At 39.4% G+C, this 25,434-nt stretch overlaps 1 protein-coding gene across 1 annotated transcript in view; it reads left to right on the top strand.

Moving 5' to 3' along the window:
* The first annotated feature begins 3,866 nt into the window (after nucleotides 1-3,866).
* PTPRN2 (protein tyrosine phosphatase receptor type N2) overlaps nucleotides 3,867-25,434 on the top strand; it is a 654,334-nt gene continuing 632,766 nt past the window's right edge. Inside the window, exon 1 of the mRNA XM_082755144.1 lies at nucleotides 3,867-4,091. Within this exon, the coding sequence (XP_082611270.1) occupies nucleotides 3,959-4,091 (133 nt within the window). The 5' untranslated portion in view covers nucleotides 3,867-3,958. The remainder of the gene's footprint in view (nucleotides 4,092-25,434) is intronic.

Below are 25,434 nucleotides of genomic sequence, written 5' to 3'. Positions count from 1 at the left end.
GGACTCAGGAGCTGGACTCAGTGATCCTTGTGGGTCCTTTCCAACTCAGATATGCTATGAATCTATGTAACTATTATGAGTATTTTCTCTTTGTGTATTTTTTATGCCCAGATCATTCTCTGGCAGTGCTCTACTTTAAATGAATCATATATTTATCTACATTTATTTCCCACCATCCATTTTTTTGTTCATGTAATCTTGGTACCATTTCTTCTTACATTTCTAAAAGCTCTATCATTAACTCAGCTTCTTCCATGCTAAACCACCTCTGCTACCAACGTCCTTTCTAACCTGTTTGCTTTTAATAACAGCATTGAATGGCCCAGTGAAAGAGAGAGACAGGGAAAAAGCGAGAGAGTGACCTTCTTAGTGTTAGGTCACCTCTTTGAATCAAACAGAGAAAACATGAACCTTTAAGATCTCATGCCGGGCAGGTGTCCTGGCTACCAGGCAATTTGTCATTCTGGGATCATTCTCAGAAAAATCCCCTTCCGAGTGGAAGTTTGCTTAAACCACATGTTTCTCATGAAAAGCCTTAGTCAGACAACACAGCATTTTCAACCAGCAAAGTGTTGAAAACCTTCTGTTCAGCTGTGGTTACCATGGATAAGGATGCAAATCTCTCATATGTATAAAATCATATAGATTACCCAGCTCTCCTTTCACTTTGCCTGCCACGTTTTTTTTACACCTGTAAGGGAATAATAGACTCAGCTCCAGCAATTAAGGACATGATAAACTTTAATGTTATTCACTGTGCTGAAATTTTCAGAGCTGTAATTCCCAACGCCATCCTCCCATATAGTCTCTCATTCACCTCCAGACACATTGCCAATGGAGAACTGACACTCTCACCTCCTAGTGACCGTTCAGTGTCTTTACCAGTTTAGAACCCCTTACCAAATAAATATAAATATGTCCTTACAGAAATAACTTACTGATGCACTCTTCTATTCCTTTTTCAAAACTGTCAAGTCCTAAAGGTTTGTTAGAGCCCCACAGCATCCCTGACTTCAAGAATAGAATTTCATTTTTCCTAGTCTTTCCCAAATGACTTACACCCTTCAGGATTTCTTCTTCCACAGTTCTGAAACCCATGGAAAACACCAGAATAAAAACCACAATCAAAACAACCTCATAAAGGCTGTTAGGCCTAAGCTCAGATGCTTAATTTATTATACAGGCTATTAAAAACCTTGGCACCGAGAAATGTCTTGAGAAAAAGATTGTGAACCGGCAAGTAACCTGCATGTGTCATAACATATTTACGCTGTAATTCTGTTATTCATCTAATTTACACACAGACTGAAGGCTTGCAGTTTTTACCCATGTCATTAATCAAACTCATTTTATGTAATCCTACTGACTTCAATCTGTCTGTTCCCGGAGCTTTAAAACAGGACTGTGTATCCTTCCTAGGTGCAGCCTACTATAAAACCATAAAATACAGCCAGGCAGGGAATACTTCAGACTTGCCAGTCCTGAGAACTGCTACTTGAGTTATTTCCAAATGCCCCATTCACCTACCAATTGACTCTTTACTCTTTTCTTGACACATTGCTCCTGCCTTTCCTAACCTCGTGTACTCAAGGATTTCTTCCTGGCTTTACCGAATGCCCTTTCTCTCTTAATTTTTCACATTGCTTCACATGCATTTGAACAAATGTGATTATTTTGCTAATCCCCTGTACAAAGTGGCTACGAGTATTTTAATTTCATTTTAAAATCTGCATAGTATTTGACCATAAATTCACAGGAGCTATGCAAATCGTTTGATGCAGAGCTGCAATGACTTCCAATAATACCACTATTTTGTATTTTGACGAACAACTTGTTCTCTCGGTGTGCCTGCCATTTGCTCCTTTCTTACCTTCAGTTGTTTTGCAGTTCTCTGCTAATTCAAATGACCTTTTTCCTTGTTCCTACTACTAGCTTTTAAAGCCAGATGGTTTGCATAACCCATGAGAATATACTAATTTATGTTTCAGTGCTTTCATTTCTCATCTTGTCCTTTCCATATAATGCTTTTCCCCCCTTTTTTTGCCTCTACCCTTTCAGTGCTCAGATTTCTTTCGGAATCGTTTAAATTGATTTCCTGAGGTAAAGAACATTTGGCTTAAAGGGACCTTTTGGGTTCATGAAACCACTCCCAGGCAAGGTGTAAGCAAGCATGTAACACACCTCAAGGACAGAAATGCTTCAAAACATCACCCATCCCTTTTGAAAACCTTGGGCCAGCACCCAGCAACCAGTGTCCATATATTTTTTTTGAAATTTCTGTTTTCCAAATCAAATATTGTTCTTGATTGCAGCCAAGATGCCAGCCTTAACCACCCAGCAAAGGAGGGGACTTTGCACTAAGCTCTAGAAACCATGACTTTTCCCTAGCATAGAGGTTCATGCTATTCCCTGAGTAAAACAGGAGTCTGCAACTGTTCATCAGGGCACCAAGAGCTGTAAGAGCCCTGTTTGGGCCCTGCAGACCTCCACGCAGCCCTGTACCCAGAGCCTGGGGCAAGGCTTGCCCCTGGGCCACCAGCTTTGGCCTAACCACCTCACGGTCCCAGCTGGTTCCATTGTGGTGGCTGGATGCCGTGTGCTGACCCTGGTCCAGCTGCCACTTTTGTGAGCAAGGAAGAAGGTGGGAAAGTGGCTGCAGAAAGCCCTTCAGCCACCCCATGCTTTTCCAGGATCATTTTGTTCTGTGGGCTTTCTTAATTTTCTGGTCTATGGCAAAGTCGCTTCATGTATTACAAATTTTAATCCTTTAAAGTACCTTTGAGTGTGTCTGTCATGACTCTGACTAAAGTCATGGATGAAGTTTGTCAGGGAGTAGAGAGCTGTTTACCTCAAGTATGAAGACGATTGGAAGAATCTGAACTTCAGCAGCAAGAGAGGAATTAGGCAGATAGATGTTGGGGTGACGGAGAGGGCTGGGACCCAGTCATCCCTCACAGCAGCATGGAGCTGGGTGTCCTGTCCAAACACAGATCTCCTGCCAGCAAACACAGCAGCTGTGCTATTTCAGCCTGGGGACTGCAAATTGCTGCGTTGAGGACTCAGTATGTGACACTGAGAGTTTGTGAGTGAAGAGGTAGTCAATCACAGAAAAAGCATAGAAGCATTAAAGTTGGAAGAGACCTCCACGATCATCTGGTCCAACCACCACCCTACTGTTACTGTCACCCACTAAACCATGTCCCTAAGCACCACGTCCAACCTTTCCTTGAGCTGCCCCAGGGACGGTGACTCCACCACCTCCCTGGGCAACTCATCACAGTGCCTGACTGCTTTTTCTGAGAAGAAATGTCTCCTTGTTTGCAACCTGAACCTCTCCTGGTGGAGCTTGAGGCCATTCCCTCTGGTCCTGTCACTGGTTACCTGTGAGAAGGGGCTGACCCCCAGCTCCCCACACCTTTCTTTCAGGTAGCTGTAGAGAGCAATAAGGTCTCCCCTGAGCCTCCTCTTCTCCAGACTAAAAACCCCAGCTCCCTCAGTTCCGTGTTTGTGCCTGAGCCCGCTGCTCCCTCCCAAAGGTAGACCCAGTGCTCCCAGTCCCAGAGAGGCTGGGGATGGGGACGGGAGGTGGAGGATGAGGGGACCAGCGCCTCACACCCGGGGCAGGCTCAGAGCCCCCAGGGGCTCGGGGGCAGCCCCAGGCCTCGTCCCCGGTTCTCCCCGAGGGTCCGGGCGCCCTCGGGCGGGGAAGGAGGGAGCCGGGAGCCTTCAGCAGGCAGCGGGGAGGCGGCGCCGCCGAGCGGGAAGGGGCAGCCCCCGCCTCCGCCGGGCGGGCCGGGGCGGAGCGGAGCGGAGCAGAGCCGGCCCGGCGGCGGTCGCTGTCCTGGGTGTTGAACCGGCTGCGGGAGGAGGCGAAAGGGAAAGCGGGCGGCATGGAGTGAGGGGGGCCGGCGGCGGCGGGCAAGGGAGCGGCGGGGAGGCAGCCTGCGATGGGCCAGGCATGATGGGGGCGCTCGGCTCCGTCGTCCCTCTGCTGCTGCTGCTGCTGGCGGTGCTGCTGCTGCTGCTGCTGCAGGTCGTCGCCGCCGCCGCCCCGCGCAGCCAGCCGCCCTCCGCCGGCGAGGCGCGGATCGGTGAGTGGGGAGCGGGGCGGGGGGCGCAGGGGGGCTGGCGGGCAGCGGGGCCGAGCTGTTCCCCTCCTGCCCTCCCTCGGGAGCTGCCGGCCTCACACGGGCGGCCGCGCCCGTCCTCCGCTCACCTCACGGCCACCGGCATCCTCAGCTCGCCACCGGGCTCCCCGGCTCCCTCCCGGCTCGCCCGCGTCCCAGGGGGATGCACCGCGGGGGGGGACGAGGCTCTTGGGCTCCCCTCAGCGCTGCGAAGTTCCAGCGAGGCCCCTGAAGTCGGGGTGGTGCAGTGGGGAGGCAGCCAGCCTTGAAGCGTTTGCCCCTCGCCCCAGCTGAGGGGGTTTCAGCCATCATCATTGGAAAATGCAGAACCCTAGGCCACAGACCCCCGGCTTTTGGGGGTGACCACCCCTCAGTCATTCTGCTGGAGGTGGGAATCAGCAGGGCTGAGGTGGTTAAGGGTGGTTTAGAGGCGTCTAAAAATACCCAGTCCAACCCCACGAAGACCATTAAGCAGCCTCCTTCTGCTGAGATGTGCCCAGACAAACCCCCTCCTCTTTTAGAGGACACCTTCTGGATTTGACATCTAGAGGAGAACTCCCCACCTGCTAAAATCCTCCTCATGAGCAAGGAGGGGTCCTGAAAACAAACTCCGTGCATTCAGGGTCGATGCTGTTCTCCCCTGTGACCCTCCCAGGCAGTCAGTCCTCCCCTTGCACTGAGGCTCACCAGAATTGTCACCAACGATACGTGTTAACACAGTCAGTCTCACTTCACTTGCAGTATCTTCCCCAAACTCACCTTAAACCAAGAAGGTCGTAACTTGTTTTTTGTCCCAGTTTAAGAGCTACCTAGAGTGGTTATGGAGATCAGAGAGTGAAAGCTAAACTAGCTGTCTCTAAGAAACCTTTTCTTCGGAAGACAAAATATAAAATGACTTTCAGTAACAAAGCAAGCCTTTCACAAAAGTATCCTCATGTATGCTCTGTTTATTAAGGAAGAATTAAAATCAGCTGACTTTTTTTTTTTTTTTTTTAAATGAGGCTTGAGTCAAGTGGCAATAAAAATGATCTATTAAATGCTTGCTCTAGTGAAGGTGGTGATGCAAGGTTTTAAGGAAAAACATTTTGGACTGGATATACCCCTCCCTTCCTTCTCTCTCTCCTGGTTGCTATAGATATAGACTGTTTCTCCTAATCTTCTGGGGAGAAAGCTTGCATAAAAATACTGAAAGTAAGAGCTGCAATTTTTATGTTTAATAATAATGTGCTGGGTTATGCATTGTGCTTTCAAACTAGCCAGATTTTGATTCACTCTCCCTGAACATGAAGTGCCAATCAATCTGGGTCACAAAATACTTTTCAGTGTGTTGTAGCTACAAAGCAATGTTTGTGTGTTTGTCACTTCCCTGTAGCTTCCCTGTGCTTCTGCCTCAGCAAGGATGCCTGCCAGCCTGTAAAGGCTGTCCTTGGAAAGGAGTGGGGGCAGAGCAGGCTGCATTTACACAGTGAATCCGGTGGTCTAGGAGGTATGGTTCAGAGATCTGTCAATAGCAGTGAAGCAAGTTCAACCTTTCTACTTCTGTCTGGGATGGGGAAATATCTGATATCTCACAGTTCTGGGTTTATTGCATGTGACAAGAAGGGTTTATTGCATTTGACAAGATACAGGAAAATGTTTGCATTGCTGAAACTGAAACAGTTTTAGCTGTCCCTTCTTTTAGAGTTCCCTTCTTTCTTTTATCGACCAGTGTTACCAATCTTAGTAATCTCAAGTTCGAACTATCTATTATAGTAGATTCCATACAACTGTAGACTGCAATTTTTAGGCACAAAGAGGAGATGCAAATGTAATTTTACAAGGTATCTGAGTCTGGGGATTCTTTATGGTTATAGGTGGAAGATACCCATTTAGTTTCTTCTTGGACAGTCCCATTTTCTTTAACTGAAAATTAAACACATGCATTATAAAACCTCTATAACACGTGCTGGAAACTGCTTTAAAAGCCATGTAATTACAGAAACAGGTTTTTTTTTTTTTTTTTTTTTTGTATTAATTTGTTTCTATTAAGTGTTTCAGAAAGTCTTCCTAAAAGCTGATTCTGAAGTAGAAGTTTATGATCTTTATTATTTGATGGGGTGTTTTCATCTTATTTTGTTCTTTTTGTCTTTTTTTTTTCCTCAACTTTTCTCTGTGCTTCCCATCATGGTAGTCATCTCCAAATGGCGATCTGTTTCTTTTGTCACATACTTACAAACTTGTTTAGGAAATTGGAAGTTTTAAAGTCATAATTAAATAAAATAATGTATCTTTGGATTTGTGCTTCTTCTGCCTGTATAATTCATGAGGCTTTGTAGATTGTTCCTGTGGGGAGGTGTTTTTATAAGATGCTATTCTCAACAAGAGCACATATTGTTTTCTGCTTCTTCCATTTCTTGACATTTATAGTAGTTTTTAAAATGTGAACAAATAAGGAAAAGTATGGCCCTTCTCTCTCTGCCTCTTTCCCAGGTTTAGCCCAGGAAAGATATTATCTTTCCACAACAAAAAATACACCGAGTACATTTTAGTGTTCATTAGTCTTTGGTGAAACAGCAGGACTGGGAATTTAATATTCTAAATTAATCTTTATTTGTTTATAAAACACAATCCATTTGAGATTGTGGAACTTTTTAAAAAGTGTTTTACAAAGTAATCTTCTGTAAACAATCTATCCCAATTATGCCTGCTAAATTCTTCAGACTTGGATTGTTCTGCTCCTGTAATGATGGCTGTATAGATTTTTTTTTATAAGTAACTTTTTTATTAGCAGATGATTATGCTGAGGAATAAGTTAAACTTAAAATTTTCGTATTTAAACTTCATAGTTAAACTTCTAATTTTTGTAGTAGATATGCTGGGTGAAGTAGAGACCAAAGTAAACTGTGAACATTGATTATCAAATTATTTCATTAGTCCTAAAATACTTTATAGTAGAAGTCATTCCAATATATACTGGTATATACCATATATCATTCTGATATATACTGGTAAAGAGAGTAAGTCTGGGCATGCTGCAGTGCCTTCGCGTTGACCTCTAATGTGTAAAATGATGCGTATAACCTTCAGTGAATGCGAGTATACTTTGGGAATAGAAATTAATCCTTTGTGCTGCTCATCATCCTGATTTTTTTTTTTTTTTAATCTGAAGTTTCTTCTTAAATGTGTACTGCTGTGGAAATTTCTAGAAGCATTTGTTCCATGAACCATGTAAGAAGTTCCTTCAAAGTTGTATTCAAATCATCATTTGCAAATTTCTGCCAGTTGCATGCCTATGGTTTTAATTTTTAACAAAAAGACAAGTTGGTCAAATTTCATCTTATAAACATGTAAGATTCTTTCAAATCCATAGCTGTGAGCGTGTTACATTTCATTAGCATTTAAATGAGGTTGACTTTACTCAAAGACTTTTATATAACGTTGCATGTAAATTGTAGGACTCTCAAAAAGTGCAGTGTGAATGTTTAATGGTGGAAAGAAATAATTTCAGCATAGGTTAGGAATTTCCTTTGATTGTAGTTGAACAGAAGTAAGAAATAAGAACAGGGATTTCATTTACCAATGGTGGAAAGAATTTCTTCAGTGCGGATTCTTACATTACAAGAGGATGAAGTAAATAGTAGGACAAATAACAAAATAGAAAACCTTTGGCTTTGAGTCAGTGCTTCAAATATGGTGCAAAGGATGTCGTGATAGAGAGCCTTTGCCTGTGGCTGTTGCATGGGGAATGGCAAAAATGTGGATCTTGGTTTAGTTCTTGTTGGGTGGATGTTACCATGACAAAATTAACGTAACTATTGTTCTCATTTCTCATTGTCAACTATCTTGGAGAGCCATGGCTGAAACCAGACTTAAATTTTGCTTCCTGCCACAACTTTGAGCTGAGCTCACTGAAGTCAATGTCAGCCTTCCCATTGACTTCCACAGCATTTGGATCAAAATTCCAGTTGAGTCTTGCAGCAACTGGCTGAGAAAGTTGGGAATTAGTGTTACCATCTGTTCAGCAGATAGAATTGCTTGACTTTGCCATGACAGAGTAATTTGGGACTTCTTATAGGCACGGAGTTATTTTGGTATCGTATTGCTTTGATATAATTATCAATGATATGTAATTTATGGTACAATGGTAGCAAAGAAACCTAACAAGACAATAATTTAAGTAAGACAGTGCTATGTACTCATAAAGTGAAGGATTCAATGCAAGAATTTTCCCTTCATCAAAAGTATTTACTTGCTTTCTTGTATTCTAGAAACGTTTCTAAGTAAGCAGTCATGTTAAAAAGCAATGCTTATGTCTATCTTGATACCAAGGTATGCGTATCTGCTAGTTCAATTGAAAAGGAGATAAGAATATGCATGGATTTTTTTGGCATCAGGTCACGACTGTTCTACACTATCCTTTCCAACTTGAAATGTATTGTCCACACCTTCTTTTACTGTCATCTGACTTGTATTTGTTGAGAGGGTCAAATAGACAGGAAGTGAATTAATTCATTTATAGGTAAAAGGAAGTCATTGCAGGGTGTTCTGGAGGTTGTCCATAGGATGGGATTTCTAGAGAGGTTTTCTTCTTTTATCTGATTACTTGATTGAGAGAAAACAGATGAAGTTCTGGAAATACAAGCTCCTTTCTGCTTCGCACCTGAGCATACTTAAACATTTCTCATTGTTGTTTGGTGAAGTAAAATAGTATTTCTACTTGTCTTACTTCTTTTTTTGTTACCGAGGAAGAATACCAGACCCCAAAACTTCATCATACTGTACCATCATCATGCCATGCCATCAGTCAGTCTACCAAGAGGAAATGAGGTTACTCTTAGCTGTTAGATCCTGGAATACGTGGGCAGTTCTGCTAACAGCAAAGGGTATTTGATGTTGACACGTTGATGATAAATAATCAGTTGCCTGTGAACTTTGCCACAGTGAACAGCAATGTTTTTAAACATCAGTGTGGAGAGACTGCCCTCAGTGAGAAAAGGGCAACTGCAGTCCCTGAAGGCAGTGGAGGCCACTGATAAGTGGAGAGCTGAGGTTTGTTGATCAGGTTTACATTGAGAGCATAAGAATATGATCTTACATTTAGGTGATTGGCTTTGGTCAGATATATCCAAATCCACAGGAAGGAAGCCCAAAATAGTATATATGCCAGCTTCCTCAAAACAATAAATGTTTTGACCTCACTGTAAGCCTAAAATTTTGAAAAACCTCTGAAGCTATTCTTACAAGTACCGGATATTTAAGGTCTTGCTAAAATCCGTGTTAGTGTTTACAAGCAGATTTAGGAGGGCATCCAATGAAGACTGAAGGAAAGATCAACCTGGTCCTGGTGATAAAGCTGGCAAAGGATGGAAAGCATCCAAGAGGGAAAGGCCACTGCTAATCTCCGTTGAAGACAGGATGCTGAGCTGGATGTGCCTTTGGTCAGGCTCAGCATGGTCATTCTTGATAAATTTAGGAAGTTAAGTAATATTGTTGCTGGTGAAATGACTTTATGTTTGCAGGTGAAGAACAAGCAGGTGAAGATGCAGAAGAAGAAGAGACAAACAGCATGTTTTCAGGGGAACAATCAGAAGAGAGGCCAAGGAGTAGAGGCATTTGGGGAATGTGGATGTTTAAAAAAGGAAATGAGAAATGAGGTATTAAAGTAAATGCATTGCAATTGAAGGTCATGAATGAAGATTAATATGTTGTATAGGCTCTACAAATATGTAAACTGATGACTCGATGGGGTTACTCATTCTCATAGAGGAGCCAGTCAAATGCAGCAGCAAAATTGAGATGTTCAATGGGCCTGATGGAGGCATGAGAAAATGAGGCAAGGTGACAGGAAGGAAAAGCAGAAACATCAGTTCATTCATTTAGGCCAAACCTATGGCCACAGGGGAGTCAGGTAATGTGTGTAGACTGTGAAAAGTTGTCTGGGGATAGCAAAGAAGGATGAAGTTCTCCTAACGTGAGAGCTGGGATTCATCTAACTAAATGTGATTATTTGAGCTAATCACTCCAGGTACCTTTTAACCTAGATCTAGTTTATACATTTCAATTTTTCTTTCCCAAATGTACATAGCTAACACGGGTCAGATGAATATCTCCCAGAATGCAGCTATTCCTTTCCACTTGGTATTGTCCTCTGTTGTGTAAGATTCCCAGGACAGGGAGACTATCTCTCTGGCTATAAATATCTACGTGGTTGGTATTGCATCATAACAATGCAAAAATCAGACGCTCAGGTTATGCTTGGGGAAAGGCAAGCACACCTGGGGAGTCATTCACCTTTCTTCCCCCAGTGAAGAGAGCCTAATGACTTAGCTTAAAGTGAAGGTAGGTTGGGTGAGGATCACCTCCTGTATTACTTCAAAACCACAGGCATGACTTTGAGATGTGTAGGTCTCACCAGTAAGCTGGTTAGGAAGGTCCTGTGATTTGTCAAGCATGTTTGTCACATAAGGGGCTGAAATGAGTAATGCTGCTGAAGGACTCCACTAGACCTGGAAAATTTTTTCCTTGAGACGGTCACCTCTGGTAATTGCAAACAGATAAAAGTGACCTATGAATGAGATGGAAGAAATGCGCAGACTGGACTGAGTGAGTAAAGGAAATAAAGCAGGTAAATGAGCAGGTAAATGGTCTGCAGGTAAGATGATAGAAAAATGTGGGGGAGTCTGGTGGTGGGAGAGCTGAAGGAAGGCACCATGGGACTTCCTAGTTTTGGACAGTCAAGAGAGAGCATGAAGGGCACGGAGGTTAATGTGTCTGTAGGATTACTGAGTTTTCCTATGTGAGTTTTAGGGCCTTTGCTTTGAGGGGGGTTGGGATGACTCTATTTTTATCTCAACAATTTCACAGTGTCAATAATACACTATAGCATTCCCAGTAACAGTAGGGCATTCAGAACAGCTGTGCTCATCAAAAACTTAAAAAACTTTTTTTTCTGAAAAGATTAGCAAGGCTTAGCTTTATAGAATTTATTCCTTTTGAGAAGGAATTTTTGAGAAGTAAAGTAGCTTAGGAAATTACTGCATCCTATTTTTTTCTAGAGTTTCTTTCAGTGCAACATACTTGACAAGTACTAAACAGTCTGCTGATGCACAGCCTTTCTCAACCGGTAGTTAGCACATAACATTGCATACCTACTTTGCCTCAAACTAATAAGTTGATAAAACAAGCTATTTTAAGGTGTAAAAATCAGTAACTAGAAGTTTTAAGGGAAGTACAGCTGGCTGTAGTGGGTGTAAGGTCTTTTCTTTCAGTCATAGCTTAACAGCACGCAATGATGGTTACATAAGCTTGAAATCAGAGCCAACAAGTACAAGGTAAAGCAGAAGGATGTACATGCCTCCCAAAATGTAATATACTTCCAGATGCCCTCAGAGAAAATAATGCAAGTGAGACCAAGCATGCATTACATAATGAGCTTACAAAATTCAGAAAAAGGCAGGAACACCCAGACACATGTAAAAAACTTGTTTACCCTCCTCCCCATTTGTCTTTGATCTCTCAGGCTTGCACCTCAACACATTCTACAAAATACCTTACCAAAATCAATCTTTGGTGCTGAAAGATAGATATTTGGGATTTCTGGCACATCAACATTTTCTGTTCCCATTATTCTGCAGGAGATAATTACCTGTCTATCTCTTGCTGTCCTAAGAGGGCTAAAGATATTCTTACATTCTGGTCTGCACCGAAGGGCTATCTTTCCCCTAAAACTTTCTAAAGGTGGTTAATACAATTCAGCTGAACTCAGAGCAGTTCTTTCTGACAGTTGCTTTACTTGGAAGGTGAAGGTCTCATCCTCAGGCCTGATGACGAGTTTGTGTGCTAAGAAATGGTCTGTGTTTTTTCAACTATTACCAGGCAGCAGCTTTGCAATACAGAATGTTTGGCAGTAGCAACTGTTTATGGTATTCCTGCCAGGAAATGCTTGATCTTGCCTTTGGACAGGGTATTGGTTTTGCTGAAAAAAAAAAAAAAAAAAGTCACAGCTTCTTTCATGAGTTATAGCAGGACTGATGTTAGTGCTGGTGTCCCTGAAATGGCAACAGGGAGGTGCATTTGGGGATAGAACTGTTTTATGCTGATAGTGCCCCTGAATTCTCCACAGCATGAAACTTTGACATGGGTTGTCCTTATAAAGGAGAGTCTCCTATTAACCTGAGCTCTCTGTCAGAAAGGGTTTGGAAGTCAGATTTCATATTCTATTTACTCTTCAGATGTGAATTATAAACGCAGCAGCAAGGATGATAATCTGTGATTAATGGAGATAAGACACCACCAAAGAATGTGAATGTTAATTCTATTTTTAAAGAATATGGACATCATGGTGTATTTCTCTTGCAGAATGATTTGTTATAATTTATACTTTGGAATGTGGAATGCTTTATTTGCTATCTGATATGATAGATGTTAGGCTATCAAACATCTTCAGTGAGCTATTGCTCTTATCATGCAATCTTTTCTAGATTTGAGCACAGCTCGGTATTCCAGTATGGAGTTAGTTTCTTACACTGGCAAAATATTGTACCCAGCTTCTTCTGTGTCCTGCCCTCATGTCTTCTCAGACTGAGAAGACTGTCACGGCATCTCTGCATGGATTATAGTGACTGCTCCCATTTGTTGGAGGAGGCTGTAGTCACCAGGCACTATCCTACTTCTTACTTTGTCCTCAAAGAAGAAAGAAAGGAAGAAGGAGGGGAAGTTGGGAATTAGGCATCTCTCACGGGTTTCTGGAAATAGACGAATGTTAATGAAGACAAGATCCCAAAGTAAATATCAAGCAAATGAATGAAGGTGAACACATCTTGGAGTTAGTGACTTGGCTGACAGCGATAAACCCCAAAAATTCTTCAGCAGAGTGTTTTCCGTTTAGATTTTTGATTTCATTTGATCATACTGATTCATATTTAAGAAACATTTTTTTTTTTGTTTATTTATTTTTTGCAACACTTAAAATCTGGGGTCCAGTTCTGCAATGTTCCCTTTCCTTGAACTGAATGAAATTTCCGTGTGAACTGAAATTCCAAAGATTTTAAAATACTCTCGTTAGCACTACCTATCTGAAGGTTTATTTTGGTTAACTGGGTCAGCTCTTAGTTATGATTTACCAACATGCATTACATTCAGGGGATGACTTCCATGGGCAAATTGCAGCAATAAAAGTTGCTTATTCAAAATGAATGCAACAATAGTAAAAACAAATGTTGAAGAAAAAAAAACACAAAGTTAACTACGATCTTCTGTGCTATCTGTTATTTTCCATCTTCAGAGTGACAGAAAAATGAAACGATGTTCTTCGGAAGCAATTACACTTTTAGGCAGGATAGAATTTATAATGCTATAATCAAACAGCATTTAAAAAGCAGAATGGGAAGGCTGTTTTAGTACTCTGCGTGTTTGGTTTTATGCCACCCTACCAGACAAAGATCTACAGTTGAGGGCTTTTTTTTTTCCCTGTCCATTTGCTTTTGTTTCTCTGGGTAACACCTGCTCTATAGAGTTGGTAATCTGAAAGTAAATAACTGGGAAGGGAGGAGGAAATGGACACAGCACACAAGCTTGAGAATAAACAGCTGTCAAATGGCTGACATTTTAGAAAGCAGAGCACAGCTTTTATGAAGGATCCGATCCAGCTTGAATGGAGGATCTGATCACACCCAGTTGTCAAATTTTCCTAATTAAATAATTACCTGAGAGGATTTTAGAACAATACATTATCATCTTCAGGTTGTGGAACTGTTTTTCTAGTTCAGCAGATAGGAAGGAGCTCTGAAATTTTCAGCTCCCCAGTGCCGGGCTGGCTGTGCAGCTGGCTACTAGGATCATAGTTGTGCTGCTTTCTCTGAGCTTGCAGTTTAGGGAGGTTTATGTCATGCAGTATGAATTTTATATAGAGAGAAACTAAATTAAATAGGAGTGTGTGTAAACAGAGGGAGGGACTCATTTAAGCCTCAGTATGGAGGTGCCAGAATGTGAACCGAGGTGTATGTGTGTTTGGCCACCTATTGCTTGTTTAACAGGGTGGGCATCTTTTCCTTATCTTTCTTTTTACCCATCCGGTATTAGGGTAGTATTAGCTGGCTTTCAGGTGAGGGTTCATCACTGCATGAGAAGACTCTGCTCCCAACAGAAGTGTAACATCCAGCCTTTCATGAAGAGCTTCACCAGTTTTCCTGGAACTGTTCAGTGTTTGGTGTAAATGAGAACTGTTGCAGGTCCAGTTCCTTCTGACATTGCTGGTTTTAGTCCAGAGTTCCTGGATTTAAGGTGATTTAAGACATCAGATGTTTGAACAGGGTTTGCCTACAGCTGTTTTTATAGAATATGATTAGCTCTATTTAAGATAGGGTATTAGCAAATAAATATTTGAACATTGTCTTTCTAGCCAACTTTCCATCATCTCTTTTCCATTCTGGAAGACAGCTTTCCCTCAGGAGCTCCCACATTTTCCAGCAGGTGAAGAATCTATCTACCGTGGTTTCTGTTGAGTGAAGACTCATTCTTACCTTTTTTTTTTTTTTTTTTTTTTTCTTTCCCACCCTTGAGTCCCTTCAGCTTTTGTCAGCTGTGCTAACAGAACTCTGTTTGACCAGCCTCACCATTGCTGTGTAACCTTTGGAAAGTCCTTCCTGGTTTGTAAAAAAAAAAAAGAAACCATTTGCTGCCTGCAAATGTGACACTTCCTGAATACACATTAGATAAAGTACATAACTTGCTTGTAAAGTAGAGCTTCAGAAGTTAATTATACAAATGTGTATAAATGAAAGCAATGAATTCTGATAGAGACATGTGGGAAACACAAAAACAGAAAAAAAAGGGAAGAGAGAGTGTTAGGAATAAATAGCCTTTAAATGTGACAAGGTGGAAGTTGGCATAGTGTCATCTCTCTGTTCTGCTGGAGTCCGGACACAGCATCTCCTCTTCCTAGTCTTCGAAAGTAAACAATCAGTAAACTAGCGGCTCTGTTGTAAAGAGATTAATTTCATTATGTACTTTCTCAACACTAGTTCATTCCACTGTATTTTACACACTGTTTATGCACACCTATTTTTAGTCACATTTCATTTGTGAATAATGCATCAGGTATTATGATGATAGTTTTTTCGTGTCATAAATCACTAGAGAGCTGTTTCTATAATAGTTTGTTACCTGAAAGCTATGATTAAGCCTGCCTGTTTAATTTTGGTTCTGATTGCCTATGCAAATACTTAGGCATATTCTTAACTATAGGGAAGTGCTCTTGTCACTTAGGAAATGGGACTGCTCCCCCCTTTTGCTTTCACTGTAGGTTACAAAGCAGTTTTGATTATACCTTGAATTTGTATATAATCAGGACTTTGTTTCATTTGTATTTGAGAACTTTAACAACATCCAAATTTCACACACTGGAAGAGTCTGTAATAACAAATTTCACAGTGCTGTCACCCATGTGCATCTTTAGGGTTACTTAAAGAATTTGTGGTATTGCCAGATAAGATAATTAGAGCAGGGTTTTTAAATTGAGAATAGGTACGAATTCCTCAAATTACTTTGAATCTGCTATTTGGAATGTCTTCTGCAATAACAATACTTTGTCTGTCATTTACTTTGTTCTTAATTGATATGGCACACCACTTTAGGATGAGTTAGAAGCTTTGGTTTTCATTCTCCTCTGATGGGTAGGTATCTGGTGACATCTGGGATGGGCTGTAAAAACCTACATTTGAGAAGATGCAAATTAACCGAACATATCTCTGAAGGAGGATTAGTGCCAAAACTGATGCTTTACAACTGCAAGAAACCTGAAGGAGTTTGTTTCTCCTCTTCCAAAGCTGATCCCCAGTATGCACATTGCCAGCTCTCCCTCAAAAGAATAACTTTAACTGGATCTTAAAGATCAAGGAGAGAATACCAGGTATCTTGTAGTTAGAGAGCAAATAAATATACATTCCTGTGATAATCTCCAGATGAATGAATTTTGTATTCACTCTGCAATTTCTCAGTTCATATATTATCTATGTGTAGTTATTCTCCATATGTGAGAAATTGGAAATAGCTTTTTATTCTTGGTCTCATCTCAGGAGGTGCAAAGTTAAATCTGCAAATACATCTTTTTGCAAATGTAAGCTTTTTTTTTTTTTTTTATGAAAATTGTACATTGCTATAGAATTAAAAATTATTAGGAATTTTCCCTTTGAGGCAATTGAGAATTTTCTCCGCAGAAGAGAGACCACTGGGTGGCTGTGGGGAAAGAAAGTAGGACAGAATGCAGCAAGTGAGAAGTCATTATGGAAATTGCTAAAAACTTCAGTCACCTTTTCCGCTGCATTCTTATCCATGCTGAATATAAACTTGATTCCTCTGAGGAGCTTCCCTGTGCTTTTAACTTGACCCAGAACTCTCTTAAGCTGGTGTTTAAGTTTAAAGAGCTTGTTAGGAAGATGATAATGTAGCGACAGTAAAGTGATAGTTTTTAGGTTTGATAAAAAGCCTGAATCTTTTCCAGATTTCACAATAGGAATTTTGTCAATATCACATGGTATTTGTGGGATGAATTATCAAAAAATAGTCAAGTGGGGCAAAAAGGAAAGGGATGATTTCAGATAATCACTCTTGCTTTAAAATGCTTATATACAGTAACATTTTGGCATTTTGACTAAAGGCAGAACAATCCTGAAGCAGGTAAATATTCTAGATGTGGCTAAACACAAACTCTCCTAAAAAAAACCAAGATTTAGTCCCAGAAACTGAATTGGAAATGATGCCAGAATTTGCTCATTACCCCCGAAACACTAATATTTTATAAGAAATAAAATTAAGTCAGTTTTTAGTAGTAACTGTTAGCATAGTGCTAAGTATTTCTTGCCACTGTGGGCAGAAAATACACGAGGTTAAATGTTGTGTTTTCAGAACTGTTCCAGCCAGAAGTCTGTGTCTCTATCAAAGTGCTCCCAGTGGCTTCCCATAGCCATGGGAAGTACAAATATAACTTTGGCAGTACAAAAAATGCCATGCCTTTGTATAATGCTTTGGATTCCTGTACACGTGAGGATGTGTGAATGGAAAATACATCACATTAAGACAGAAGACAGATTTCACATATTGAGCTGGATTTTTCTATACATTGAAGCGATCCCATCACTAAAGCCTTCTGCTTGATGCAGAAGGAGGCAGTATAAAAATCTGTAGCAGTTCTGTATGATAGCATGTGAAAGCTATTGAAATGACTTTAAGTGGACTTTAGAGTAAGCAAAATATAGGATTTGCATATACCCTTCAGCTGATTTGTTTGCCCTTAGAATTAGAAAGGAATAGGTCAAGGATTTGTTTTATTTCTTGTTTTAAAGACTATTTTTTATTAGACCCTCTGTCTAATTTTGGAGCAATATTTCACTGCTCTTCTATGAAGATGCATTCCATTCATAAAATTATGGTTTCTGCTTCCTGCAATGCTTTTGTAATGTAGAGGTTTTGAGTGAACACTGGTGAGGTCCATCCCTGTTCAGTTTGTAAGAATTTGTCAGCTGCTAGTCCAGGGTACTGGATTTTGCACATAGAAAAAAATATATAATTAACAGCAGAATCTTTTTTTTTTTTTTCTTAATTCTGTTAGCTTAATTTTTCCCTCAAATTAGTGTGAAATAATAAAAGTGAACAATCATGCATAAAATTTGTATGTAAATATGAAATATATAATAGCACAGTGGAGATATGTAACTGAATAAGGTAGAAATGAGGTGCAGTAGGTGTATATTTTACTGATTTACCATGATCTTACACCAGATTGGAGGATACTGTAACCTTGGCTGAACCCGTTTTTCATTGCCTTGGTTTATTTTCACAGATGAACCAAGTCTGAAAAAATAGTCAGTTGTGGAAATAAGCAAGCAAAAGATGATAATATTAACAGAAAGTCAAGACAGCTTTACGAAGATCCATTACTGTTGTGTAACCTCAAAGACAGTTTAAAAAAGCAGAACATTTGAAGGCTTCTTTAAAGAATGAAGGTGTGAGATTTTTAACTAAACAAGAGCATCTTTGTTCTGTGTAATAGTGCTGTGAGTTATATGAGTAGGCAATTTAAGACAGAGCAATTCCTTGAATCTTCTGGCTGTCAGAACAGGATTGTTAAGCTAAAATAAACCTACAAATATTGCTTTCTTTAGAATAAATACAATGCAACAGAATAAATACATTTAAATCCTCACGCAAAATTACTAATATCAGAAAATCTGTTGTTTTTCTCATCTTTGGCTGTTGTGTAGAGGTTATTTGAGCAATGACTGAGTTTTCGCTTGAAGAGCTAGAGATTTCAAATTGCCCCCAGTGCTATCACATACCGCAGAGCTGCTACTTTTAACTTTTTGAGCCATTAGGTTTGTGTGATACTTGGATTAAAAATGCAGTGTAGGTACTGAAGTTATGTTTTACAGGAGCAAACAGAACAAGGAAATAAATGTTATTTTGTGATGATTTTTACTCTCTCTATATATTTGCTTTCACTCCTTAATTGCAGCTGTGAATGTTGTTTGGAGAGGTTTAAATTTTATATGTTCAACATTTGGAATTTTTTTCCTTAATGGGACTTTCTCATATGTCAGTACTTGGGTTTGCTCCATATCAAGACAAAAATGTAGAATGAGTATGTTTTAGTAGAATAAGACATTTAAAAATATTATTATTGGAGAAGGCAAAGTACTGAAACATTAAAAAAATACATTTTTTTAAGGTAACATTGAACCTTGCCAGCCTGAACCGCCAGCTTTGGCAGCCTGAGGGCAGAGAGAAAGTTTTGTATTCCTGGTGATAGAAGCTGTAGCGAGCTGTACCTGCAATTCCTCCTATGGCTGGGCTGGGCAGGGTGGAAATTGCTGAGCTACTGCTGTGCATCAGCCAGCCCCAGGCTTGACACGGGGCCAGGCTTCTGTGTTCAGCCCATCCATGGTGCACTGACACACCTTGGGAGGGGGATTTCAAACACCTGAAATCAAAGTCTCACCAGTTATATCTGATCCAGATCACTGCAGTGTTAAATTAATCCCAAGTTAAATATTTTGATTTGATTAACTGAAATGTTTTCATCTATTTATTTATTTATTTATTTATTTATTTATTTTTCAGTTTATGCAGTGAACATTTTCACCAGAAGTATCTTGTATAACTTCAATTTTCTGGAAACTCCATTGTTAATTGAAAGACCTGTTGACAGTCTCCAAACACCTTTAGTTTATGTAAGGATCAGAATATTCAGAGAAGTTGGAAGGGTTATTTCTTACAAAGCAAAACAATCTGATAATTTTGCTTGCTTAAGAGCAGAATGCGAGTGGAATTGTCTTAGGAAGTGATATTTCTAAGATATCACAATTCCTTCCTAAGCTATCAGCTGCCTGATCTATTTTGTAGGAGGAAAACAACCTACTGCCTTTTCTCCAGCTGCCTTCAAAGAATATGATTTCAATGAAAATGGTGTTTCTGTATGAACTTCTAAAAGCTCCAGCTTTTCCAAAAATGGTGAAATGTGTAGATATTGTCCTGTAGAGGGAATCACAACAAAAATTGGTTCTGCTAATTTTTTTAATTATTTACTAATAGTAATTACTAATAATTTACTGGAAATCATACTTATTAACACAGACACTATGAGAAATTACAACATGCAACAAATTCTTTTTCAGCTCTAGCAATTTAGTACTTTCTCAGATATTAGATTAGAAATTTAAAATTTTGTCAATTTTTTATAACATCCTTTTGGTAAGAAACACATCACCCTTATTTTATTGAGAAAACTTCAGCAGGACGGTTAGTTGTGGGTGCAGGATTCATTTCAGGTAACATCAGATGTCTGTAGTTGAGGCAGTCACTCTGTGGCCCATTTATAGTCCCTGAAGAGAACAAGACACTTATAGGGCATAATTGATCTGACCTATTTTACGTGTCTGCTTCAGGGTGAGATGAATGGTACTCCAGAACCATTTGGCTAAATACTCCTTAGCTTTCCATCGCCTACTGAAGAAGCACAGGGTGGGTGGAGGCTGTATTAAAGGCAAAGTGTAAACTCCCATCCAAACTTTCTAATACATCTCCACGATTTTTTAAAACTTGAGATCCATATCCTGCCTTCAAAAATGGGATGGTTTGCATCCTTCTTAATGCTGCCATTCTTAGCAGCATCTTTGTTGCACCTTAAAAAACATGTCACATAAGAGATGAATGTATTCTCAGGCATAGTTTTAAAAATGTAGAGAACCAGAGTAATAGGAACTCTCTAGACAGGTGGCATGATCTTCCCTCTCTTGAAGTACATTACAGCTTTACAACAATGAAGTATATTAAAGTCTGAGATTAAATTATGGGCTAAAGTTGCGCCAGGGGTGTTTTAGGTTGGATATTAAGAAGAACTTCTTTACTGAGAGGGTTGTGAGGTGTTGGAATGGGCTGCCCAGGGAAGCGGTGGAGTCACCATCCCTGGAGGTCTTTAAAAGACGTTTAGATGTAGAGCTTAGTGATATGGTTTAGTGGGGACTGTTAGTGTTAGGTCAGAGGTTGGACTCGATGAGCCTGAGGTCTCTTCCAACCTAGACAATTCTGTGGTTCTGTAAATAGTATTTTTGAAAAATCAATTATTTTAATTTCTTTAAGTAATCTTTTTGATTTTTGTATATATATATATATATACAAATATATATATATATATTTTGTATATATATATATTTGTATATATATATATAATTTTGTATATATTTGTATATATAACATATATACATATATATATATATATATAACATATATACAAATATATACAAAATCATATATATATACAACTATCACATATATATATATACAAATCAATATATATATATAAATAAACAATTAAAGAACAGTTTCTCAAGAAAATTCTATTTATTAACTCTAAACTGAAAAGATACATAGGAATGCCAGTTTGTTTCTAATCTCAAAAAATCATATTGGCCATGAAAAAATGATCATGAAAATGTACCAGTGCAGACACGCTTGACTGAAAATATATTCCTTCCCTCTCATTCTACTGTACAACAGACTTCATGATTTTATAATAAAGCTTATTTATTTTACATTGCCACTGAGTATTGGCAGTATCAGGAATTTTAAAGACCTCTGGAAAGATGTACTTTCAGCCTAAAGGGGTTGACAGATTAGGTCAAAAATATAATAAATGCAAGGATTCAGAAATTGCTTAAATGAATAGTAGTATAAAGATGGTTAACAACATGCTGTTTGCATTAATTTATTTTGAAGTCACGACAGTGAATGCTCTTCTGTAGTAAGAGGAGTTTTTTTTCAGCTCATTGGAGAAAGGCGACTTGTTATTTAGTTGTGTGCTGGCAACTCAACTGCACTAGGTGAGATAGGCTGCAAAACTCTTTGTAGGTATGGGTAAGGACTGAGCATTGGCCATGACAGTCACAAAGGAGCGTGTTTTAAGCTATGCATTAACAGATAGAGGAGAAGCTCTGTCGAGTCTTAGAGAAGAAAGTCCAAATGTATTAGCTGCATGAAAGGAAAGAGTGAACAGGGTGATAAAAGCAAAAATACAAGAAGTTGGAGGACTCAAGTTGGGTATTCGAAGAGGGGTTGATAAGATAGGAGAGGAATACTAGGAAGCAGATAATGAAGAGATTTGAATGTCAAGTGGTCATAGAACAGGATTTGATTTTTGTCTCCTGCTATGTGACATTAGGCAAATCATGAAATTTCTAATTTTATTTTTTTTAAGAGCAGATGATGTGGATAATGCTTGCATACCAAGTAGAGGAGCTGTGGTGCCAACTCTGTTAGTGATGCAATGTAAATGAAATATTTATACGAATTTCAAAAATACTTGAATGAACTTAGTAAATGAGTTAGATTTACAATTTCCTTGACCTTGTGCTCTGTTTTTCAGTAGCACCAATTTACATATTATGCCATAATCAAGATTTCTGCAGAGCTTGACTTCTGTATGTAAAGCTTTTTATTTATGGAAGGCAAGTTTCTGCAAGGTGCATTTCTGTAAAATCTGTAGGCATACAGAAGACGTAATGAGAAAGACTGCATCTTTTTGGACTTTACAATCTTAAGTTTTTTCTTGACATACATAGATATGAGATTATTACTAACTCGTAAATTTAGTGTCCCTATTCATTTAATTACATTAGAGAAACATGCAAAATAGTATTGTCAGCTGATGGAAGCAACCCTTGCATCAGCTGATGTATTGATCTTTTTCCCAAATAAGATTCAAACCTCAGTGTATTGCCACTAAGATGTGCTTGTAGTGGCACATTTTGTAAAAGCAGAATAAAATATGGCAGAGAGAATGCATCATTCTGGTGGGAACTGCTAGTTTACGTAGACCATTTTTGTGACAAATGAGGAAGTTGTAATGATTCAGGTTTGCCAAAGACAGAAGGAAATCAACTGCTTTTTGATAAATTGCATAAAAGCAGTAATTTACTTAAGGTTTCACTGTAGAGGTTGAGCCTGAGTCTCCTGAATGCAGCTTTGGAAGAGGAAAATATTCAAACAGTTCAGGAAAACAATGAATTCTACCAATGTCCTTCTTACCTGTTTCTCATGTGCCATTTTGCAGTGCTACTTGGTACCCTTTTTTAATTTACTTGGAACATATTCTTCCATGGTTGTATGAAATTCTAATCTGCACCACAGACAGAGCCCATAAATTGAAACTGCACGGGGAGTTTCAGCAAGAGACTGCAGTTCCTTTTGTTGAAGGCAGAAAATAGCAAAGAATTAAATCTGGTTGTGAGCAGTGTGTGAAGAATGGTTGTGAGTGAGGTCCCTGAGGATTTCACACAGCAGTATCTCTAAGCACTGCTGTTTATGGTTTCCATCTGGCTAGCATACAGTGTCTTGTCCTGGTAGATGATGATCAGACCTGGGTTTCATGCACTTTTTTTTGGCCTCTCATCTGGATTACAGTGGGGTAATACACTTTGGTTTAAACTTACTGTTTCCTAATAGAGAGAGGGTAACACAGAATGTGATGCTGTACGTATTCATCTACAGTCTGAGGTAAGTTCATGTGGGTTGTTTTCTGCTTTGAACGCTGGTCAGACCTACAGGCCAAGCTCAAAGTCTGTATCTTTGTTTACCAGGCACTCACCAGCCAGTTTCCTGATCCTCTAATAATCCAAGATATGCAATGGCTCCACCACAGATGTAGGATGAGGACCGCTGGTAAAAAACTGCTTCTCAAAGACAAATCTTGTCTGTACAGTGGAGAGAAACTTTGAGTAGTTTGAGACTTATACAGGAAATGTGAAGGAAGACTGAGAACCCTCTGAGAACTGTCACATGCTCTCCTTACGTAGGTTGCACTCTTTTATTTTCTATCCATTAATACAAATACTCAGCACAGTATGCTCATCATTTCTGAAAGACAAATAAGCAAAAATCCACCAAAACAAATATCTCAGGAAGTGAATGAGCAAGAGTTAGAGACATTTATGAAGAAAAAATGAGAGAGAAGCAGAGAGAAAACAATTTCCAGAAGTTATATGTTAGTCACATCACTTGACATGCACTGGAAAGCAATTGGACATGACAGCAAACCAGAACAGATAATGATATAGAGTTCTTCATAAAAATAGGATGGAGCTCATATTTGAAGATGATAATCACTTGAAAAAACTTACATTGTATTTTCTGAATATAATATTTTATGCAGAATGAGTGCACGATTTAGGAAAAACCTATATCTGAATGCGTGAAAATGTGGGACTGTTGTTTGGCTTAGTAAATTCAAATGAAAATGGTTATAACTGGGTTTGTTCTGTTTCTCTCATCTATAATGAACAACTTGCAATTAATATTCCTGGTATATTTATTACAATTATCATGACTAATGATTATGAACCAAAATGCAATTATAAGAGGCAGTGCAATAGAAATCCTCTCTATACTTGTGCAAAAAATGGGTTTTGAAACACGGAAGTTCGAGCTGAAGAGAGTTTGGGGGGGTTTCCTTGACTGCAGCTATGGAGTTCTGGTAAAAGGAGGAAATTGATAAATTTGTCAGGAAAAAGCCATAGTGAGCTGAGGAAACTGAAAGCTGAAGCTAAAGAAATTCATCGTTAAAGATGAGTGTTTTTTAATCACTGGGATGACAAACCATTGAACTGATTCAAATGGAGCATATGATGCAAGAGTTGTACTCACACAGAAATCATGGACTGATTGCAGAGGGCACCTGATGACATTTGATGACATTCTCTGGTGTTTTTGATGTGTTCACCACGGTCTTTTCTGACCTTGAAATCTCTAAATCATGCTTCTGTTTATCATTAGGGAGCATTACATGTCACATATCCCTGTGAAATGTATTCTGTATAGATCTTCCCCTCTTCGCTGTTCCTGCACTGTTGGTACAATGTGAGTGGTGGGACCTAATAATTCTTCCACAGCCAAGCGATTTCACGGTGCTTTTATGATTTAAGCAAAGCAATTTGTGCTTGTTCTAAGTAATGGGTTCTAAGAAAATCTGGCCAAACTTACCAGCAAAACAAAGACAGGAATGCTGATCAGTTTCAGTCAAAGTCTTCTTTGGTTGCAAAGTGCTGTTTTGTTTTGAAGTCTTCTGTAATAGGATGATGTGTAGGAAGTTGGTTCCGTTGACCAAGTTTGTATTCATTATTTTTGCATCGACTGCTTCCGGTCTTATATCTAAATGTTACTGTTTGTGTACAAATTGCAGAAGAAAAGGATGGAGGTCTTCATATTCTGTTATAGTGAGTGCTAACTAAAAGCATTTTTTTATTTGTTCCCTTTGTGCTATTTTTAAATTGGTGTTTGAGGACTTGATCCTAAAACAGTCAAGTCAATAGGAAGAAGATAAATTCTGAAGGAATAAACCAGAAATAATTCTTTAAATGAACAGTCATCAGACTTCTTCCTAGCTCTTGCTTTTCATCTGTCCCTGGATTCTTCCAAGGACAGATCTTGTCTGGAGGACTGTGGTTTTCATCTCTGCTAGAACTTTATACACCTTACTAAAATCTGTCTTTGATGCTCTGTCTTAAGTAACATGCAGCAGCCACATGATGCATTGGAGTTTCAAGTAAGCAGTAAGTCACATGAATCCAAACTGGTGTGAGCTACATGTTGGAAAGGCAATGCTAAGATGAGAACATTTAGTAGTTTAATGTTGAAAAACAGAATCAATGAGGATTACCTTCTAGCGGTCTCTCATATGTCACTTGCAGTGCTCAGTCTAGGTTGCCACATTTTGGGACAGACAGTGAAATCCTCAACATGTAGCAGTTTTCCATGTAGGTAGGTGTACGTATGTGTGTGTTAC

Source organism: Aythya marila, assembly GCF_965140915.1.
Source record: "Aythya marila genome assembly, chromosome: 2".
Classification (NCBI taxonomy): Eukaryota; Metazoa; Chordata; class Aves; order Anseriformes; family Anatidae; genus Aythya; species Aythya marila.
This window is presented reverse-complemented; position numbering and strand designations above follow the sequence as displayed.